Source organism: Miniopterus natalensis, chromosome 20 (genome assembly GCF_054644295.1).
Source record: "Miniopterus natalensis isolate mMinNat1 chromosome 20, mMinNat1.hap1, whole genome shotgun sequence".
NCBI lineage: Eukaryota > Metazoa > Chordata > Mammalia > Chiroptera > Miniopteridae > Miniopterus > Miniopterus natalensis.
The window spans coordinates 24235294-24254190 of record NC_142100.1 but is presented as its reverse complement, the minus strand read 5'-3'; the positions used below and the strand labels follow the sequence as shown (position 1 = coordinate 24254190).

At 40.1% G+C, this 18897-nt stretch overlaps 1 protein-coding gene across 1 annotated transcript in view; it reads right to left on the bottom strand.

The window, feature by feature from the left end:
* Positions 1 to 18631, bottom strand: part of NAA25 (N-alpha-acetyltransferase 25, NatB auxiliary subunit) — a 41414-nt gene extending 22783 nt beyond the window's left edge. The window contains exons 1-11 of the mRNA XM_016203086.2: positions 18574 to 18631; positions 10993 to 11078; positions 10042 to 10180; positions 8896 to 9014; positions 6720 to 6794; positions 5504 to 5611; positions 4863 to 4941; positions 3237 to 3348; positions 2573 to 2662; positions 1692 to 1861; positions 40 to 152 (exon numbers count right to left, since the gene is read on the bottom strand). Coding sequence (XP_016058572.2) covers positions 40 to 152; positions 1692 to 1861; positions 2573 to 2662; positions 3237 to 3348; positions 4863 to 4941; positions 5504 to 5611; positions 6720 to 6794; positions 8896 to 9014; positions 10042 to 10180; positions 10993 to 11078; positions 18574 to 18631 — 1149 coding nt within the window. The remainder of the gene's footprint in view (positions 1 to 39; positions 153 to 1691; positions 1862 to 2572; positions 2663 to 3236; positions 3349 to 4862; positions 4942 to 5503; positions 5612 to 6719; positions 6795 to 8895; positions 9015 to 10041; positions 10181 to 10992; positions 11079 to 18573) is intronic.
* Between the last annotated feature and the right edge of the window lie 266 nt (positions 18632 to 18897).

The following is an 18897-nucleotide window of genomic DNA, read 5'->3' as shown; positions in this document are numbered from 1 at the left end:
CAGATACAGGCACCCAACAGAATTCCAAATTGGACTTACTTTTGTACACTGTGCAGCAGGCAAGAGGTCAACAAACACCTTGAGGTCTGTAAAACAACAAGGTTTATCCCCAAACTTCTTAAAATACTGAAACATTAATTCTTCTGGGTCACCTAAGAGAGCAAAATAAAAACCACTAAGTTACTCGTGGACTGAAGCTATTTCTAATTTAAGTGAAAGGTCTGATTTGAAAAACATTTATTTCGATTAAAATTTTGCTTGAATAAGGCTGAATGAGAACAACAATGAGGGCTGGAAGATGGCTTGCCCAGTAAAAAATAAAAAATACTTTAAAAAGGAGTAGAATCTCACAAATTCAGTTTACTTATTATTACACTTAGGAAATGTGAAGCTTCTCATTCAATTAAAATTTAAATAGCTAAAAAGTTTTCATTAAAGTTTAAATAAAGACTTGTTTATATGCAAACATTAAACAAACATGCTTCTCTCCACAACAGTTCCTCAACTACTTCAGAAGTATCAAGTAAACGTTAATTAAATGAAAGGCAACGCTGGTGAAAAGGCACAGCAACTGAAGAGAAAATAACTGGGAGGAACCACAGGCCAGTAATTCCAACAAAAGCAACCAGTTCATTTTATTTTTTCCTCAAATTAAAAAGAAAAATAACAAAATGTTCTCCAATTCAACTAGATTTAAGCAGCAGATATTTTAGTCAAGGATTCCTGTAAGATTGTACGTTCCAGTTCCTATTCATATGCCTCTGGAAAGAGAGGTCGAGAGCTTAAAGCAGACTGTCACAGGACTCTGTTCCAAAAGAGACTGAGAATCACTCACTAGTCTGGTAATAAATAAATTAGTTAATTAAATTGTGGAGACTAGACAAATTCACAGATTTGTACAATGTGAACTGGTGAAAGGGAAGAGAAAGATAGAATTTGAATGCAGCAAGCATCAAAGCAAATCCAAATACTTATAATGACTGGGGGAAAAGCTTTCTTTGGAGCCTTAAAAAATGAAATTGAAAAATTAAAAAAGTTTATTATCTTAAACTTAACCAAATTTAGGGCATAATTACTATAAGCTAACAGTATCAGCAAAGAATTACTGCTTTGGGAGGGAAGGGGTGCCATTTTTCCAACAATATTGTAAACTAACACAATATGACACACTTCACTTCTTGTGCAGCAAGCTCAAAAAGAACCATTTTACAAAAACATCTAAATGCTTCATCAGATTTCCTAAAGGCCTCTTTTAATGCTTCACTATCCAAACCATTCTTTTCTCCCATGCTGTCATTATCCTGATAAACTTTCTCTTCAACTGTTATTTGCCCTAAGTCTGCTAGACAGTGTTTCATCAATGTGAGTTCTGGGAGAAGATTTTCAAGAAATCCTGAAACTTCAAGAAATCCTGACACTTTTATAAAACTGGCTATTTTACTTTGAAATTGATTTTAACATTATTGTTGGGTCAGCAAAAAAAAAAAAAAAAGTATGACAGACTCCGGTGGACAAGGGAGAGATTGAGGGCTAATTTTGTAAATGATCTGTTCATTAGTAAATATTTTCAGATTATATGAAGACATCTGCTTCCCACACATGACACTGTCATTGTAGGCCTCTGATAATGAACACTGCACCTGGGTATCAAGGGCTTCCCACGGTTCCCAAATATCGCTACAATTTCTTACCCAGTTTGTACTCATCATTAAAACCTTGACGTCGTAAACGTCTAATCAGCTCCAGTTTAGCTAGATGTGGTCCTCGAAGATGGCGAGAACTTTTAGATTCTTCTGTTATTCGATCTTCTATAAACTTCACAGCTTCTTCTGCAGAATAATGTACTTCTCCTTCTAAAGAGCTGGGTATAAACACACAAAAAAGGTATTTTGTGCCTCTGCTGTCCATTTCTAAAACTTAAAGTCAAGCCAAACTGACTTGAAGAAACAAATTAAAAAATAAGGAAAGGCATTTAGATAATTATAAAGTAATACAAATGGGAATAAGAGAGCTATAAGCATCTTCTGGCAGCCAACATGGCACATGGCATATGATTACTCCCAACTTTGGCATTTGATTACTACAGTGATTAACCACCTCTACCTCTTTCTTTAAAAAGAGAATGGACAGCCCACCAGGCATGGCTCAGCAGCTGAGCATCGACCATGAACCAGGAGATCGCGATTTGATTCCCCGTCAGGGCACATGCCCGGGTTGTGGGCTCCATCCCCAGCAGGGGGCGTGCAGGGGGCATGCAGGAGGTAGCCAATCAATGACTCTCATTGATGTTTTTCTCTCTCTCTCTCCCTCTCCCTTCCTCTCTCTGAAATCAATAAAAACATATTTTTTTTAAAAAGAGAATGCATAATTTTTGCAATAATTTTTACTTTATAATTTTTAAAAATGGAGGAAAAAATCTTGCTTTGAAAGGGAAAAATTATTGAGACAGAAAACAAAATTCAATTGGGCTTACAATGTAAAACATATTAAAAAGTATCATTGTAAAATAAAAAAATAAAAAAACCAAGCAACAACAAAAGTGCCATGTAATTCAGGAAAGAAGACAACTTACTGTTCACCTTCAGCAGGAGGAGTCCAGGCCTCTTCAATCAGTCGAAAGACAGAATCGAAATAAGTCAGATAGAACTGCCAGTCATCTGAGCTAAAATCAGATTAAGTGGTACACACAGGATTAAACCAAGTTGTGACAAATCTGCCTTAGGAACCATGATATTCAACTTATTTTCTAAGATATATTTTAATCTTTACTAGGCAAGACCCATCCCTCCCTCTGGGTTTCCTCTACAGCCCCAAAAGGGCAGCACCCCAAAGGTGTTTTCAAAGTAAAAAACTTCTAAGAGACTACTCTTTCCTTCAATAAAATGACCAGGTCTAGAAAACTAATATTCTTAACAGAAAACTCCCCACAGTAGCACTTCCTAAATAGGGGGAGGGGGAGTGGGAAGTCTCTCTTTTTGACCAATATCGAATATTCAATTTGACAAATGATTTTCAGTGTTCTTTTAAAGACCTAATAACTCTTTACTGAAAGATGATGGTACATCAAAAACTTTAAAAAATATCCAGGACACACTACTAAAAGATTTCACTTTATGCCCAGAGATCTCAAAAGACATAGACAAAAAAAACATCTACGTGTTTTGACACCTGACACCTGAAATGTCCCACTCTAGCCCCACTCTAGTCTCATAGTCCAAAAAGAAGCATCTACTTACTTTTTCAGTAAGAGGCGCCGGGAAAGGGCATTGCACTCTGGCCACCTGCTCAGCTTCTTGTACATAGCCATGCATTTATTTTCCCGACTCTGAATCTCACTGGTCAACTTCTCTACAATTAAAAGTTATAATAGTTGGTAAGCTGGTTTCATTTCTGCTCAGAAACCAAAATAAAGTCCAAACACAAAAAGAAAAATATCACATTTTCACTCTCTCAGAAAATAGAGCCACTATTAGATACAAACTTCTTACTAAAAATGATTTTACTGAAAAGGAAAAAGTACATTTCTGATATTAAACCTTTACAATATTTTTTTCTGTAAAATACAAAGATCCAGAATGTATTGAGTTGAGGCTCTAGTATGTAGGACACACATATAAAACCCCAACAGAACCTAGAGACTGGTATATTTAGTCCACAGACAGACTTCCCATCAACACAGCTCCAAAGCATGGAACGGAATAAGCCTGCACTGGAATGGGATGGGCAGGGTGACAGGGATGTCAGGGGAAAGATAAAGCATGAGCAGAGATGAACCAAACTCTTCCCAACAGCCAAGAACAGAAACACTACAACTATATTTCTGACGAAATTAAATTTGCCCATTTTTTAACACATTAGCAGATTAAGGATACTGACAATTACATTATGAATTTCCTATAGAGAATCTAAATTTTAATTACACACAGAAGTACAATGTAGATGAGTAAAAACCAAAAGACTGACTTGTACCCATCTGCAAGGAAGCTGAAGTCAGAGAGTAAGTAATGTTAAAAAACACACAAAAAAAACCTTTTCCTACACTTTATATAATTAACTATCATTTAGTATAACAGTTTTATGACTGCACAGTCTAGTAAAGGATATATAGTACATACTTGTATGAAATAAAGTTTTTTAATGACTGTACCAAATGAGAGCACTGAGGTTACTCATCTACAGTTAGTTACTCCCAAGGACTGTAAAGGTACAATTAAAAAACCAAGTTTACTGAGACAACAACTCCATATCCAAGAATTTCTCCTAAGGAAATCATCGAACATGTTTAAATAGTTAGAAACCAAAAATCTTCGTTATGCCCGGCAAGGTGGCTCAGTTGGTTGGAGCATCATCCTGTGCACCAAAAGGTTGCAGGTTCAATTCCTGGTCAGGGCACATACCTGGGTTGCAGGTTCATTCCCCAGTCGGCGTGTTTCTCTCTCACATCATTGTTTTGTTTAAAAAACAAACACAAAAACTCATAGACACAGATAACAGTACAGTGATTACCAGAGGGAAAGTGGGGTGGGGGAGGTGGGAGAGGGTAAAGGGGGATAAGGGAGATGGAAGGAGACTTGACTTGGGGTCATGAACACACAATACAGTACAGAGATGATGGATTATAGACTTGTACACCTGAAACCTATATAATTAACCAATGTCACCCCAATATATTTAATTAAAAATATATTTTAAAAAATAAATAATGTACAAAATAGAAAAGTCTGGAAGAACATAAAATGATCACAATTGACTTTTTTATGTCTTTATATCTTTCTGTTTCTCTAGGAGGAAGAAATTTTCTACAATAAACATTTTTCATGTTTAAACAGGAAAAAATACTTTAAGAAAACTTTCAAAATTACCTCCTAATTTTCCTCTGATGACATCCAAGGCTTCCTGGTACTTTCCCAAACGCTCCAGGATCATATAATAAAGTTCAACCTTACGGAAAAACAAGTGCAACCACTGGAACTTTTCAGTAATAAAAAGATAGTCACGGAGATGTAAAGTACAGCACAGGGAATATAGTCAATAATACTGTAATGACTATGTAGGGCACCAGATGGGTACTAGACTTATCGAAGGGATAACTTTATAAAGTATATAAATGTCTAACCACTATGCTGTACACCTGCAACTAATATAAGATAATACTGAATGTCAACTGTAATTAAAAAATAAAAAAAGGAAAAATAGTCATTTGTATGTTTTTAAAAAGTTATCTAATAGAAAAGAACGCTATTTTCAAATGAGATGAAATTAACAGTAAGAATCAGACCAGAGTCTTCCGTATCTACACGCATCTCAGGCTAGACTACTTGCTGAAACAGCTCCGTTCATTGTATCTAAGCTGGGGGCTTCCAAAGCTTCGCATTTACACAAAGGGCAAGAGAGAGGACTCAGTTCTCAAACTGGAATAAAGCAACAGTTCATAATATTGTGACCTAAAATTGTAGCAACGTCAAAATTACAGAAATACATAAGTAGGGCTTGAATTACTCACTTCAGCCTCTGCTTCTATCTTGTCCTCTTTCACCATTTTTTCTACCATTCTCTCAGCAAGGGGCAGAAACATCGTTTTTGAGAGGTTTTCATCCTGTGCTGATATAGACTAGAAGAGAAAAAATTGTTTTCATTCTAATTTCTCCCTGTTTGCACTATTTATAGCACCAAGTAGACCATTACTATGACTGCAGTACATGATTATCATTCTATTGTGTCAAATATCAGGCCTAATTTGAACCTGCCAAGAAGATACATTAGAGTGGTGTGCTTTATAAGAGATTCTTTATTAAAAATTCAGCGTCCTATGCAATCTTGAAATACTGAGCTTCCACAATTTGACCTAGGTTATTGTGGAATGAATACAGGGAGTATGCCTACACTGTTTATTATATATAAAGGAGATCATCAAGTGGTTGAAGAGAAAAACCTTTCAGATGTCTTTTAGAGATGTTCATACATTAGAAGGGAAATGCCAATTGTTTATACAGCTTACTATTAGCTACAATTACCTTAGATTGGTAATTAAAATCAATGAATGGTATTAATTTTAATGCTGCCAGTTTCTGTTCAGAGCTCATTTACCCCCTATATACAACTTTTCAGGGTAGCTATTATGCTTATTTTATAGATAAAATAATATTAAGAGATTCCCCACTGCTCTCCAAGACATGGGGTGAAGCCAGTATTTGAAAGCAAACTTGTCTAAACACAGAGCCTCTCTGTTCTTAACTGCTACATTTTAACTCCTACCTCCCCACCCTCCTCTATACCATCTCTCATTTCGGTCCTTACAGTGGCTCTGGGAGATGAGCATCTCCATTCTGTAACAGAGTAAACCGAGGCTCAGAAAGCAAAAGTGATAAAACAAGGTCACCTAGTTCAATAGCCTGTGCATTAACCAACAATATTGTCTTAAAGACAAACCTCAAGTCAAAATACCCAACATTTCTGGACTCATACTTGATCAAATAATCCAGTAATGGGTCTAAGATTCAGGGGAAATACAGTCTGTGCTACACACAAATAGACCAATATACTAACTCATAAAGAATACCAAAACTCCCCAACTCCACAAGTCAACTGACAATATGTAAAGTCCCTGTCTGAGACATGCTACAACACATTGCTCAAGACATTCACAAGACACGTTAAGGACAATAACTATATACAAAAATAAAAACAAATCTCAATCCCATTCTGAATGCCATACTCACTTGCATAATTAAGCTCATCACAGACCAAAAGTAGTAAGGGTTTTTGGGGACAATCTTATATAGAGCCATGCCAGCCTGAAAGACAGAGAGCCATAAATACTTAATTTAGAAAAGATCATACAGAGGGCAATTAACGATCTAGATATGTGGCGAGAAGTTTCCCAGGAGAATAGCAACATGTTTACATATCCCAGCTATTGCAAGTGCCTAGTGACTTGATGGATATTGTCTATTGGCTAGCAATACAGGTAATCACAAACGTGAATTCTTACATCAGGAATATTTCACCTTTGAAACAGATTTTCTCAAATTAAAACCCAGTATTTTTAGAAAATACTGCAATCCTATATAGTCCCAATAGAACACCAAAGCAAACACAAGAAGTGGGTTATGAATGTACTGAAGACAAGACACTAACTGGTTATAGTAAAACAAACAAAGAAATCCAGACAGTATACTTAAACTTCAAAATTAAAAAAGATTAATGACACAACTGAACATTTGCATAGGTTACAAAAATAATCAGGTTCTTTCAAGACACCATTAATTAGAACTGAACCCTTTCATTGTGAAATCAAGTATACAAATACTTACATGCAGGGACATGGAAAGAAAGAGCAAAAATAGATCTATTCATACATAACTGAGGATCTATCCATAATTAGCCAACTAATAATCAATGCTATGAACTCCATCAGCTAATTATAACAGTTACTATTTTTTAAATCTTTTGCCTATCTTCAATGCACTTTAAAAATTTCATAGAGCCTCTATTAAGTGGAAGGAAATGCCAATTCCTGCCAAGGATACAAAGATTGTGTCCCAGTCTTAAAGGCACTCAAAAGCTAGGGAAATATAAGCCCTGGCCTGATAGCTCAGTTGGTTAGAGCATCGTCCCAATAGGCCAAGGCTGTGGTTCAATCCCTGGTCAGGGAACATACAAGAATCAACCAATGAAGGCATAAATGAGTGGAACAACAAATCCATGTTTCTCTCCCCCCCCCAACTTCTTTCTCTCTAAAAAAAAAATAAAAAATAAAAAAAAATCAACCAATGAATCATAAATAAGTAAAACAACAAATCAATGTCTCTCTTTCTCTCTCTCTCATCAATAAAAGCATATCCTCAAGTGAGGATTAAAAAAAATAAAAAAACACTTGCATAAGCACATAAAAGATTAATTTTTTTTTAAATCCTCGCCCAAGGATATTTTTCCCATTGCTTTTTCAGACAGAGTGGAAGGGAGAGAGAGAAACATTGATGTGAGAGAGACACATCGCATGCTTCCAGATTGGGGCAGGGGATCGAGCCTGCAACCCAGGTACATGCCCTTGGCCAGAACCGAACCCAGGACCCTTCAGTCCTCAGGCCGATGCTCTATCCACTGAGCCAAACCAGCTAGGGAAAAAAGGTTAATTTTAAGGAAAAAGAATTTACATTAATATAGTATCTTCCACCCTCCCTGATTTGTTGTAACTTGATAATTACAGAGTAACACAAAATAAAAACCCAAGTAAGAAAGCTCTGCCTTCAGGAGACAGTGTACCCACAAACAAAGCACTAAAAAAAATACTAGCTTCACATCTTAACTCTTTATGGGCTTATCAGTATAGGTCTCATTTATCTACCCACTAGTCCAAACATGCCCAAATGAGGGTCCTTCACACACATACAAGAAACACCTAAAATGTGCTAACTGGCAAAAAAAACCCACAAGTATCCCAAGCAATGGGGATTTTTCCCCCCCCTTCTGGATTTTAAAATCTCATCAGGCTATATACAGTTAAATAATCACAAATTAGATGTAAACTTTAAAGTTAATCTCTCTACGATCTGTTCATTTTTTACTCTGGGATTTCTGTCCATTTTCTGAAACTCTAACAGCAATCTGATATAGGGGAATTTGCAGCCAACTTACCAGAACCAGACAAAACATACCATCGGGTCACAAAAGAGGAACAATCAATTTCCCCAAATGAAGCATTTTCAAAACTTGAATAACAATTTATCTTCAAAACACACAAAGAAAATAACTGGCTGATCTACACACACAAATATATAATTCAGCTCTACACACATACGCAAACACACACGCATGTGCACACACTACTGCAGTTAAATCACAGTAAAGAGACTTTGACCCCTAACAGCCCAGAAGGTTTGGAGATCAAGTTACCTGTTGCATTTTCTTGTATTCGCCCACTCTGGCATAGGCCATGAAGAGGTGAGAGTGATACTCCTCACTATTGGGAACTTTCTTCACAGCTGCCTCATAAAGTTTTGTAACTAACTCCGCTAAGATAAAGAGAAACAGGATTTTCTTTCATTTCTGAAGTACAACTTAAATCTTTACAGCACTTAATTTTTCATATTAAGTTCAAAATTAAGCAAAATTAATTCATTACTTAGAAAAACAAATATGGTAAAGATTTAAAGAAAAGCAAGAGAATAAAAAATATTCAGGACAGCAAGTACCTCTTGGGAGGTAAACAAGGAAATGAGACTGATGAGGAACACACAGGAAGCATTCTTATTATTGCTAATGCTCTATTTCTTAAGCTAGGCAGTAGGTTTGTAAATGTTCATTATTCCACATCAAATTGTCTAGTGTTACATAAAGTATATTTTTCTATAATATGTATTTAAAAATATATCTATTATTTAATAATAAAATGTTTAAGAAATCAAGATACTTCCTTTATGGGTGAAATGGCAGGCCATCTAGATAGAATATGCTTAGAAATAATTTTGCAGGGGAAGGGGTATAGAAAAAATTGATTGTGTATCAGTTACTGCTGAGGATGGGTAATGAATGCAATGCAATTTATTATGCTGTTCTGCTTTTTTCTATATTGAAAAAGTAAAAAATACGGGCCCTGGCCAGTATGGCTCAGTTGGCTGGGCATCATCTGTACACAGAGGGGTGGGGGGGGTGGGGGCAGTTAGATTCCTGGTCAGGACACATGCCTGGCCAGCCAATCGATGTTACACCCTCACATCAATGTTTCTCTCTCTCCTTCTCCCCCCTTCCTTTCTCTCTTTAAAAAAAATAAAAAAATAACTTAGAGAAAAAAAAAAAATGTCTCGTTTAGCAAATCATAATGCTGCAAATGAAACTCAAGTCCTCATTCCAATTCAAGGGTCCTAATACACATAAAAAATCCTTTCTTTCTACAGTCTTCAGAAATCATGGTTAATGCACTATTTTACTTTTGCCATCCACCCAAATCATGAGTGAAAAATCAGACAAATGGAGAACTCAATCAGAAATATCCAAAAACGCAAGCTCAGGTTTTAAAGCAATGAAAAGAAAGGGACGTACGACGATGCATCTCCCGGTAAAGAATAGTCAGTGCCTGCAGGGAGTTGTCATCTGTGGGCTCTAGGGCTGCCACCTCCTGTGCCAAGGTGAAGGCTTCTTCTTGCTTTCCAGTCCTTTGTAATCCAATTGCCTTTAAAACCTGATAGAAAGAAAAGACAAATCAGGTTGAAAAAGGTACAAAAGGAAATATGAACCACAGAAAGCCAACTTGAAAGCACAAGATAAGTTGTAAGGTATGCTTAGGTTGTTAAACAACTAAACCATTTTACTAAAGTATGAGCAAATCAAGATTCTTTCCTATTTCAGTCATATTAAAAATGCAAGCCCTGCCCGGCCGGGCATGGCTCAGTGGTTGAGCGTCGACCTGGGATCCAGGCAATCAGGGTTCGATTCCCGGTCAGGGCACATGCCTGGGTTGCGGGCTCCATCAGTGACTCTCTCATCATTGATGTTTCTATCTCTCTCTCTCCCTCTCCTTTCCTCTCTGAAATCAATAAAGATATATTAAAAAAAAAAAAAGCAAGCCCTGCCCTGGCCAGGTGTCTCAGCTGGATAGAGCATCATCTGGATATGACAAGGTAGCGTGTTCAGTCCCCCGTCAAGAGGCACATACAAGAGGCAACCAATGAATGCGTGAATAGGTGGGACAATGAATCGGTGTTTGTCTCTCTCTCTCTCAAATCAATAAGCATGTTCTGCGGTGAGGATTAAAAAAAAAGAATGCAAAACACTGCTTAGAAGACTGTGAAAATAAAATAATCAAATTAGGTAAGTTATGTTCAAAGAAATAAACAGCTAGCTTTTAATTAAATACTACTCGTGGCATTTAAGTGATCAAGAAAATACTCTGAAAATTACTAAGGAGATTAAGTAAACATCTTTTTCTTTTAAAGTCAAAATTACAATATATAACCCAACAAATATAAGTAACTCAAGGGCAAATAAACTTACCTTAGCGCAATGAAGATCCTTATGTTTCTTCAATAATTTATCTGCTTGCTGAATTGCCATTTTATTATTACCATTATCAAGATAATCTGTAAAAATAGAAAAATATGATAGTTACATTCCTTCAACAACAAATATGAAAAATGCAGAGACCGGTATTAAATGTTTCAGAAAGTATATTGATTCCATATTAAAAACATTATGGAGCTCTTTTAACTCTAAATGACTAGGATGATCCAAAATACCACTTACATTCCTACAGCCATCTCCCATAATTGTGAAAACACAGAATAGGCTAACAGATAAACAGAGGTACATCCATATGATGGAATATTACTTGGTGATAAAAGAAATGAGATATTGAGCCCCATAAAAACATGGAAGAACCTTAAATGCATATTGCTAAATTAAAAAAGCCAATCTGGCCCTGGCCTGGTAGCTCAGTTGGCTGGAGCACTGTTCTGATACGCTGGGGTTGCGGGTTTGATCTCCAGTCAGGGCACATACAAGAATCAACCAGTGAATGCATAAATGAGTGGAACGACAAATTGATGTTTCTCTCTCCTCCACTTCCTCTTTCTCTCTCAATCAAAATAAAAAGCAAAAAGGCCACATACTATATAATTCCAACTATGTGACATTCTGGAAAAGGCAAAAATTATACAGACAGCAAAACAATCAGTGGTTGCCAGGGGTTGGGGGAGAGATGAATAAGTGGAGCACAGAGGATTTTTAGGGCAGTAAAACTATTCTGTATGATACTGTGATGATGGATACATGTCATCATACATTTGTCAAAACCCATAAAATGTACAACACAAAGCGGGAGTGGCTCAGTGATTGAGCATCGACCTAGGATCCAGGCGATTCCCGGTCAGGGCACATGCCTGGTTTGTGGGCTCCATCCCCAGTGGGGGGCATGCAGGAGGCAGCCAATCAATGACTCTCATCATTGATATTTCAACTCTCCCTCTCCCTTCCTTTCTCTATGGCACTGGTGGCCTTGAGTGTCCCAAATAATAAAAATAACTAATGGTTTAAATTTTTCTCCAATAAATACTTTACTAAAACTTTTGACAGTCACATGAATGCATGAGTTTCATCTCTTTAATCTTCCATGCACTTAATATTGATGAGCACCAATAATGCTAGGTAAAAAGATTAAAAAGAAGCCTTACTCCAGAGGGACTCACAATCTAGAAAAAAGGGTCAAAAAGAGCCGTATTGTGGAGGGAATCACAACCTGCAAAGGAAGATCAAAGACTGAATAGTCGGGTAGAGAGATCAGAGACTCACAGAGCTTTAAACGCAGACAATCTTGGCCTGAATGCCCGAGTATCTAACACCAGTTTTCTTAAATCCTAAACTCAGCCAATAGGCCTTCATTTGTCCTTTACAGAATGACAGATACTTTAGTGCAATAAATGACACCTATTCCTAAAGACTTGCTGCTGATCTCACGCTGAGTCAGTTCTAAGTTACTTCTGACTCTCCTATAAGATCCCAGGTTTACAGAACACATCTTTTTTTTTTTTTTTTTTTTTTTTTCAGAACACATCTTGAAGCCTTCACAAAGAGGAGACATCTCTGATGAGACGCCATATCTGAGGATCTGCCTATAAATGCATCAAGCCAGAGGTCAGGACTCCAAGGATATTGAACTTTCTCTCTGTAGTTGACCAGGCTCTGAAACTACTGTCCCTACCTGTCCATACCCTCTTCTCTGGAAATGGTTTCTACTGCCTCTGCTGAAGGGGTAGGGCTGGATAACCATGTCTAGACCATGTAACTGTAGCCCAACGGGGTGGACATTTGACCCAAGCTGGAGAAATCAGGTTTCTTCCTGGTAATCTGTAACTGTAGCACTGAAAGCTAGAGTCAGAAAGCTCTGCGGAAAGCTAAAGCTCATTTGGAAGGCAATAAATATGAGTCTGAGGTTATCAGTAGCAGCTCAGGAATTTCCATTTTTGAAGGAGCCTTAGTTAGGGATGCAAAATTGGTTGATGGGGAGTGAAGAAAGGGAGTTATCTCGACTCTTTAGTCACATAACATTTATAAAAGATTTAAAAATGTCAATTACATTTACCAAAAAATTGGGGGAGACAGGAGGCAGTGCTGATTAGGCTTGGAGGGAGAGGCTAATGACCTCTCCATCATCTAGCCACAGCTTGGTGTGGCCACAAAACCAACATGCTGGGCCCTGGGTAAATTGATAGGCAGAAAAAAACACACAACACTCTGAAGAACCAGGCAGAGAAAAGAATAGTCACACAGATAAAAGCAGAGATGGGCATCTGAAGAAGAAGCTTCAGATCCTAATAGCCTTCCAGTTTCCATGAGGCCCCGAACCTCTCCATTCCTGCCCCGGGCTCCCACAAAGGTTTACAGCAACCCCCTTTACCTGAGTTAGCGTCAGTGGGTTTCTGTTCCTTGCACCCAAAAGAGTTTTAACTAAGACACTCCACCACATTCAGCCTGGCCCCCCTTTCCTGGGTGCCTCCGTCAGTGACTACTGATTAACTGGTTGCTGAGTCTTTCGGGAGAAGTTTATTTTCATTTTACATTACTGACTCTGGAATATAAATTATGTAACCCTTGGAGAAAACAGGCCAATAAATATGATATCCTAAGTCTGTCTTTTTAAAAATTTAAGCCTTTTTAAAACTAACTTAAGGGTAATTGTGATTTGACCATAAAGATTAGTGTTGTTGCCTTAATAACAGGAGTAAACCCAAATCAGCTATCCACAAATCAGGCAGAGGAAACAGTAAGATGATACATCAGTTAAAGCAATGTTTTCCAAAACATGGGTACCAAGCCAAATGAAATGTTTTCAGGTGGTCCTTGCAGAGAGCACTAGATAATACTCACAGTGAAAAAGATGATCTCTTTTCTAATATTTCCTTTATATTAAGGAGACAGTCTCAGTTTGGTATTAGCCTGCCACTTCTTTAATACTTGCTAATGTCGTTTGTTCACGGAGAAGGAGCAGGTCTCAGATTCAGTTTCACAAGTATCAGAATCTAGTTAAGACTTTCAGTTTTGTTTTGTTTTCATCCTACTTATTTTAATGGTTTCATTGTCTCAAGGCAAGTGGCAGATTTCCCATTAATGGCAGTGATATAGATTGTTTTTAAATAAATTTAAGTTTAAAAATCAACTTAGAGAAAAATATTATATAAATAATAATACAGATAATACTATAATAAAGCTAAAATAATCAGATTAGGTAAAAGAATGATAGAAATTTGGGAAACATTGTATCAAGTCATTGGCAAGAGACTATCAAAATTTATTGAATGAATGAGCAAGCCACTTTCCTGGGTAATACTTCCAATAGCAGCTCCTCCTCCCTGTAGATACAGACGGACAGCTGCAGGCCCTGACACATGCAGACCTACTGTCTACTTGCCCTGAAGAAGAGGCCATAGGAATAAGTTGTCCAATAACATTTAGGGATACTGACAGTAAGAAAGGGACCAGTCTTGCAAATAAAAAAGGAAAGCCTTTAAGTTGTACGTTTTTGCAGCTGCTGTGAAAGTCTCCAGAGCAGCTGAAATGACAGCCTATAGTGTTTCCACCTCCTACAAGAGCTTCAGAGACTACTAAAGACATTGCTCCATCTTAGAAAAAGACTGAATACAAGATAGCTCCATAGTTAAATTACAATGTCCTAACTCACCAAAGTGATTATCAAGCAGGAAACACAGCTGGGAAATATGTTACACCTCATCCAGACTAAAGACTGCAAACTAGTAAAAGAGATTAGAACAAAAATCTTGTGCCAGAAAAGTAAGTGTGTGTGTGTAGTCTAAAGACTACGGGGAATATTTTTTCTTTCAAACTTTTATATTTTGCAATTCCTGTATTCAGACCATCACTTCCACCCCTCCACTCCCCCTAACCACTAAAAACATTTTAAAATTCATAATAATGGTAGAAGAAAGCCCTGGTGCCCACCAAGTCATACGAGATTACAAAATCTGTTGAGAACCACACAGCACAAAAGAATCATTTTAGCAAAAGGAGAATGAATAATAAAGCAGGTGTTTGAGTAAGGTCAATTCCCAAATTTACAGTTTATGAGTAATGAGATGCACCCTGAAGGTGTTTCAACTAATCCCATTTCTGCACAGAAAAACTATTGTAAGCATAGATACCGAAAATAGAATTTCAACTCCCCACACAGATCATCCCACGACAATTTCACAATTATTCACTCTTACAGCCCTGTCCACCTCTACCCCAACAACATTCAGCAAGAGCTGAAGACAGTCCAGCAAGCTGTAAAATCCCAAAACCTTGGCAATACAAATAATGCTATAATGAAGATAGTAATGCTGCTGAATCTGAACTTGGTAAAGGGCTGGACTGTCCAGTGAGAATGCCTGTGTTCAAATCCCAGCTCTGAGCAAGTTAATCACTGGCCTTCAGTTCACTACTATCACAATAATCGTACCTGCCTAACAGGATAGCTAGCACACAAATAAGCACTCAATGCTGACAGTCCTTGAACTTTTGGCTGGTGGGCAAGCATCACCATGAGTGAGTGAGCTTGTGCATTTGTCTGCTAATGAATGTCTGAGTTCAAGGAACAATACTGGTTTGGGGGACTAACGTATTTGGGGGCTGTACCAATGTCTGGAGGTCAAAAGTCAAGGACAATCTGTACCCTTTCCTTTCCTATTCCTGCCAGCTTTTATTAATTGCTTTGGAATGCCTAAAAAGCCTCTTCTAACCTTCCTTCCACGTAACTATAACAAAAGCTATTAATTCTGGCTTCACTTTTGAGAATATGGCATGTCACTTCTGGTTGACATATCCTGATGTTTAGCAATGTGAAATGGACACGGTTTTTCTTCTTGGACAGTTCAAAACACTATTAATTCTAAATGATTTACGGGGCACCAAAGGTATTTTCATTGGTCCCCAAGAACAAGAAATCCAAAGTATTGAATCTTGCTTTTGGGGGAAGACTTTCAATGTGCTTTCGCGTCATCTGCCTTCACTCAACATTCCAAATAACTTGATTTGGGGAGAGAGGAGGAGTCTCACCTAACTTTTTAGCAGGTGACAATGCTTCTGGGTCCTTTATTTGGCCGGAAGAGTTGGTAAAGTGAGTGATAATACTATTTTTGGAAGATAAGTAACTGCCCTCTAGAGTAAAAAAGAGCATAGGGGGACAGAAATGAAAATTCCCAGGCATAGCCCCAGATCTGTATTAAAAACCCGTAGAGTAATAGAATGTTCCTTTGCCCAGGGAGCCCACTGAAACCTATAAGAAACTGCAGAAGACACGGAGTATGGGCAGATTTATTAAGACAGTATGGTCCTGCCTGGCGAGCGTGGCTCAGTGTCTGAGCATCAACCTAGGATCCAGAAGGTCGTGGTTCAATTCCTGGTCAGGTCGCAAGCACAGGCTGCGGGCTCCATCTCCAGAAGGGGGTGTGCAGGAGGCAGCCCATCAATGACTCTCTCATCATTGATGTTTCTCTCTCTCTCTCTTGTCCTCAACTTTCCTCTCTCTGAAATCAGTAAAGACATAATATTTAAGGGGGGAAAAAAGACAGTATGGTCCTTGAACCTGGGAGAGCCCAGAGACCCTTTCAGAATATCTGTGCAGTAAAAAACTGTCACAATAAAACTAAGATGTTACTTGGCCTTCTTTGTCATTCTGAAGGTGTGTTTTCTAACGACATGACTGAACAAACAGAAAACAGGAGCCCATGAGAACCTACTTGTCTCTCATTAAAGGTAGCCATTTCTAATGTGCTCTAATTTACGAATTATAATAAAGATGACTACATACCAAAAAAAAAAAAGTACTGACTCTTTTTAGTTAAAAAAGAATAAAAAGTCTGTGGGCAGCCGCTGCCCAGAACTTGTAATGAGCCATTTGCTGTAAATGCTGGATTCGGTTCTTGGCCTCAATCACCCTTGTATATTTCCTCCTTGCCCTCTGAAAATACACACTGGAGGGCATGAGAAGATGCCGCCCTGGGGAAATCGGAGTCCGATCTCTGCCGCTCACCCCCACCTGTGTGACCTTTGGCAAGTCAGTGCCTTCGGCTCAAAGTGAGGTGTTTTCTGGCATAGTGGTTGAGAGGGTGAGCCTGGGACAGCTCACAGAGTTTGGGTCCTAGCTCCATCAAATGCAGCCAGGTGACTTCAGACAAATAAACACATCAGTAAAGACCAATCTCCTCATTTATAAAATAAATAAATAAATAAATAAAATAAAAAATAAAAAAGGGGGAGAGGGAGGGTAGGCGGAATTGGAAGGGAAAAAAAACACACCCCACCTCGTGAGAATGTGCGAAGATTAAATGAGATATAAAAAAAAGCCAAGGGTAGTGACTGACATAACTAGCTCGTCTGTACACATGAGCGATCATTACCTATCTCCTGGGGTTGCTTTTAGAATCAAAAAGAGATGTGAGAGGAAAGCATCCTACAAAATAAAAGCAGGACCGATGGTGCCAGAAACATGAAGTTATTACCTCCCCTGCCCCCCCCCCCAAAAAAAGTTAAATCATCTCAACCACGCAGAGAAGCCTCCATCCACTAGGTCTAATTTTGCAAAAAAAAAAAACAAGGAAAAAAACACACAAAAACTGACCTTGAAGCCTTCCTCACCATTACCTGAGCCAGACCAAGACCACACAACCAATCTAAGAGGAAAGGAAACGCAAAACGGACTACGCTGTCCAACGGCAGAACACCTCCGTTGCTGAAGACGGGTTTCCGCCCGGACTTCTCACAGCCCGGGCAGCAGGATGACACCGAGGTCTCCCAGCCCGAGGGCCGCGGGCAGCGTGAGGGATGGAGGGGGGCCCACCTCGCGCGCTGCGGAGAAAACCAGCGAAGCTGCAGGGAGGAAATGTCCTTGCAGGACCCCTGCAAGCCCCTCGGGCGCGAACCACCAGTCTCCTCACCGCTATTTTGGGCCCAAGACCCCCTCCCCCTCCCCTGGCCGCCCCCCTCGCCTCCCACGTGTGCCCCGAGCAGCTGTTTCTCCACCAAACAGCCCGCAGTCGGGAGCCTCGAATCCCGGCCCGCTCCCGACGCGATCCGGGTGACCTTGCGTCAGCCCCTTCCCCTCCTGGCGCCTCGGTTTTCTCCGCGTGCACCCAGCACAGCCAGTCAGACAACCTCTGGCCCCGTTCCCACAGGTAAAAAGTCTTCAGCGGGGAATATTTCCTCAGGGAGGGAGTCCCACCCAGACGCCGGAGTCGGCTTCCACCTGCGGGGGGATCTCGGGTCTGCCTCGGTGTGGCCCTCACAGACGCCGCCTCCGGGCCGCGCGGGTCTCGGCGACAGGAAGCGTCTCCCAGGGCCTGCCCGTCGGGCGGGCTCTGCCGACCTGCCGCTGCCCAGACCGCGCCGCTGCCACCTCAGGGCTCACAGGAAGGCCCGCCGGCGCCTACGCGAGGCCCGGGGCTGCGGCCTAGAGGCCCGCGCGGCCCGCCCCCGGCGCCCGCCGGCCCGGCTCCCGGACCCTCAGCGCCCTTTCTGAGCCTCTGCCTCGGCCTCCGCAGCCCTCGGCGCTTCCGGCCGGCGCCCAAGCCGGCCACAGGCACTCACCGTAAATGGGCCGGAGGCGCCTGTCGTTAGGATCCTGCACATGGCCCCGTGTCGCCATGATGACAAGCGCAGAACCGCAGTGCGCACGCGCGGGGCAGGCCCCCGGGAAGGGGCTGTTAAAGGGCCAGTGCCGATCTCGCTAGTCTATCGCGATGGGTGGCGACCCGACGCACCGTGCGCACCTGCGCGGGAAGCGACGGCGCCCCCTCCCCACCTTCGCACCCCCAGCTGCCGGTTCGGTAGAAACTTTCCCTCCTCGGTGACGGTGGGATCGGCCAGGCTAGCAGAGGCGGCTGCTGCTGTGGAAATCCCTCCCGAGTCACC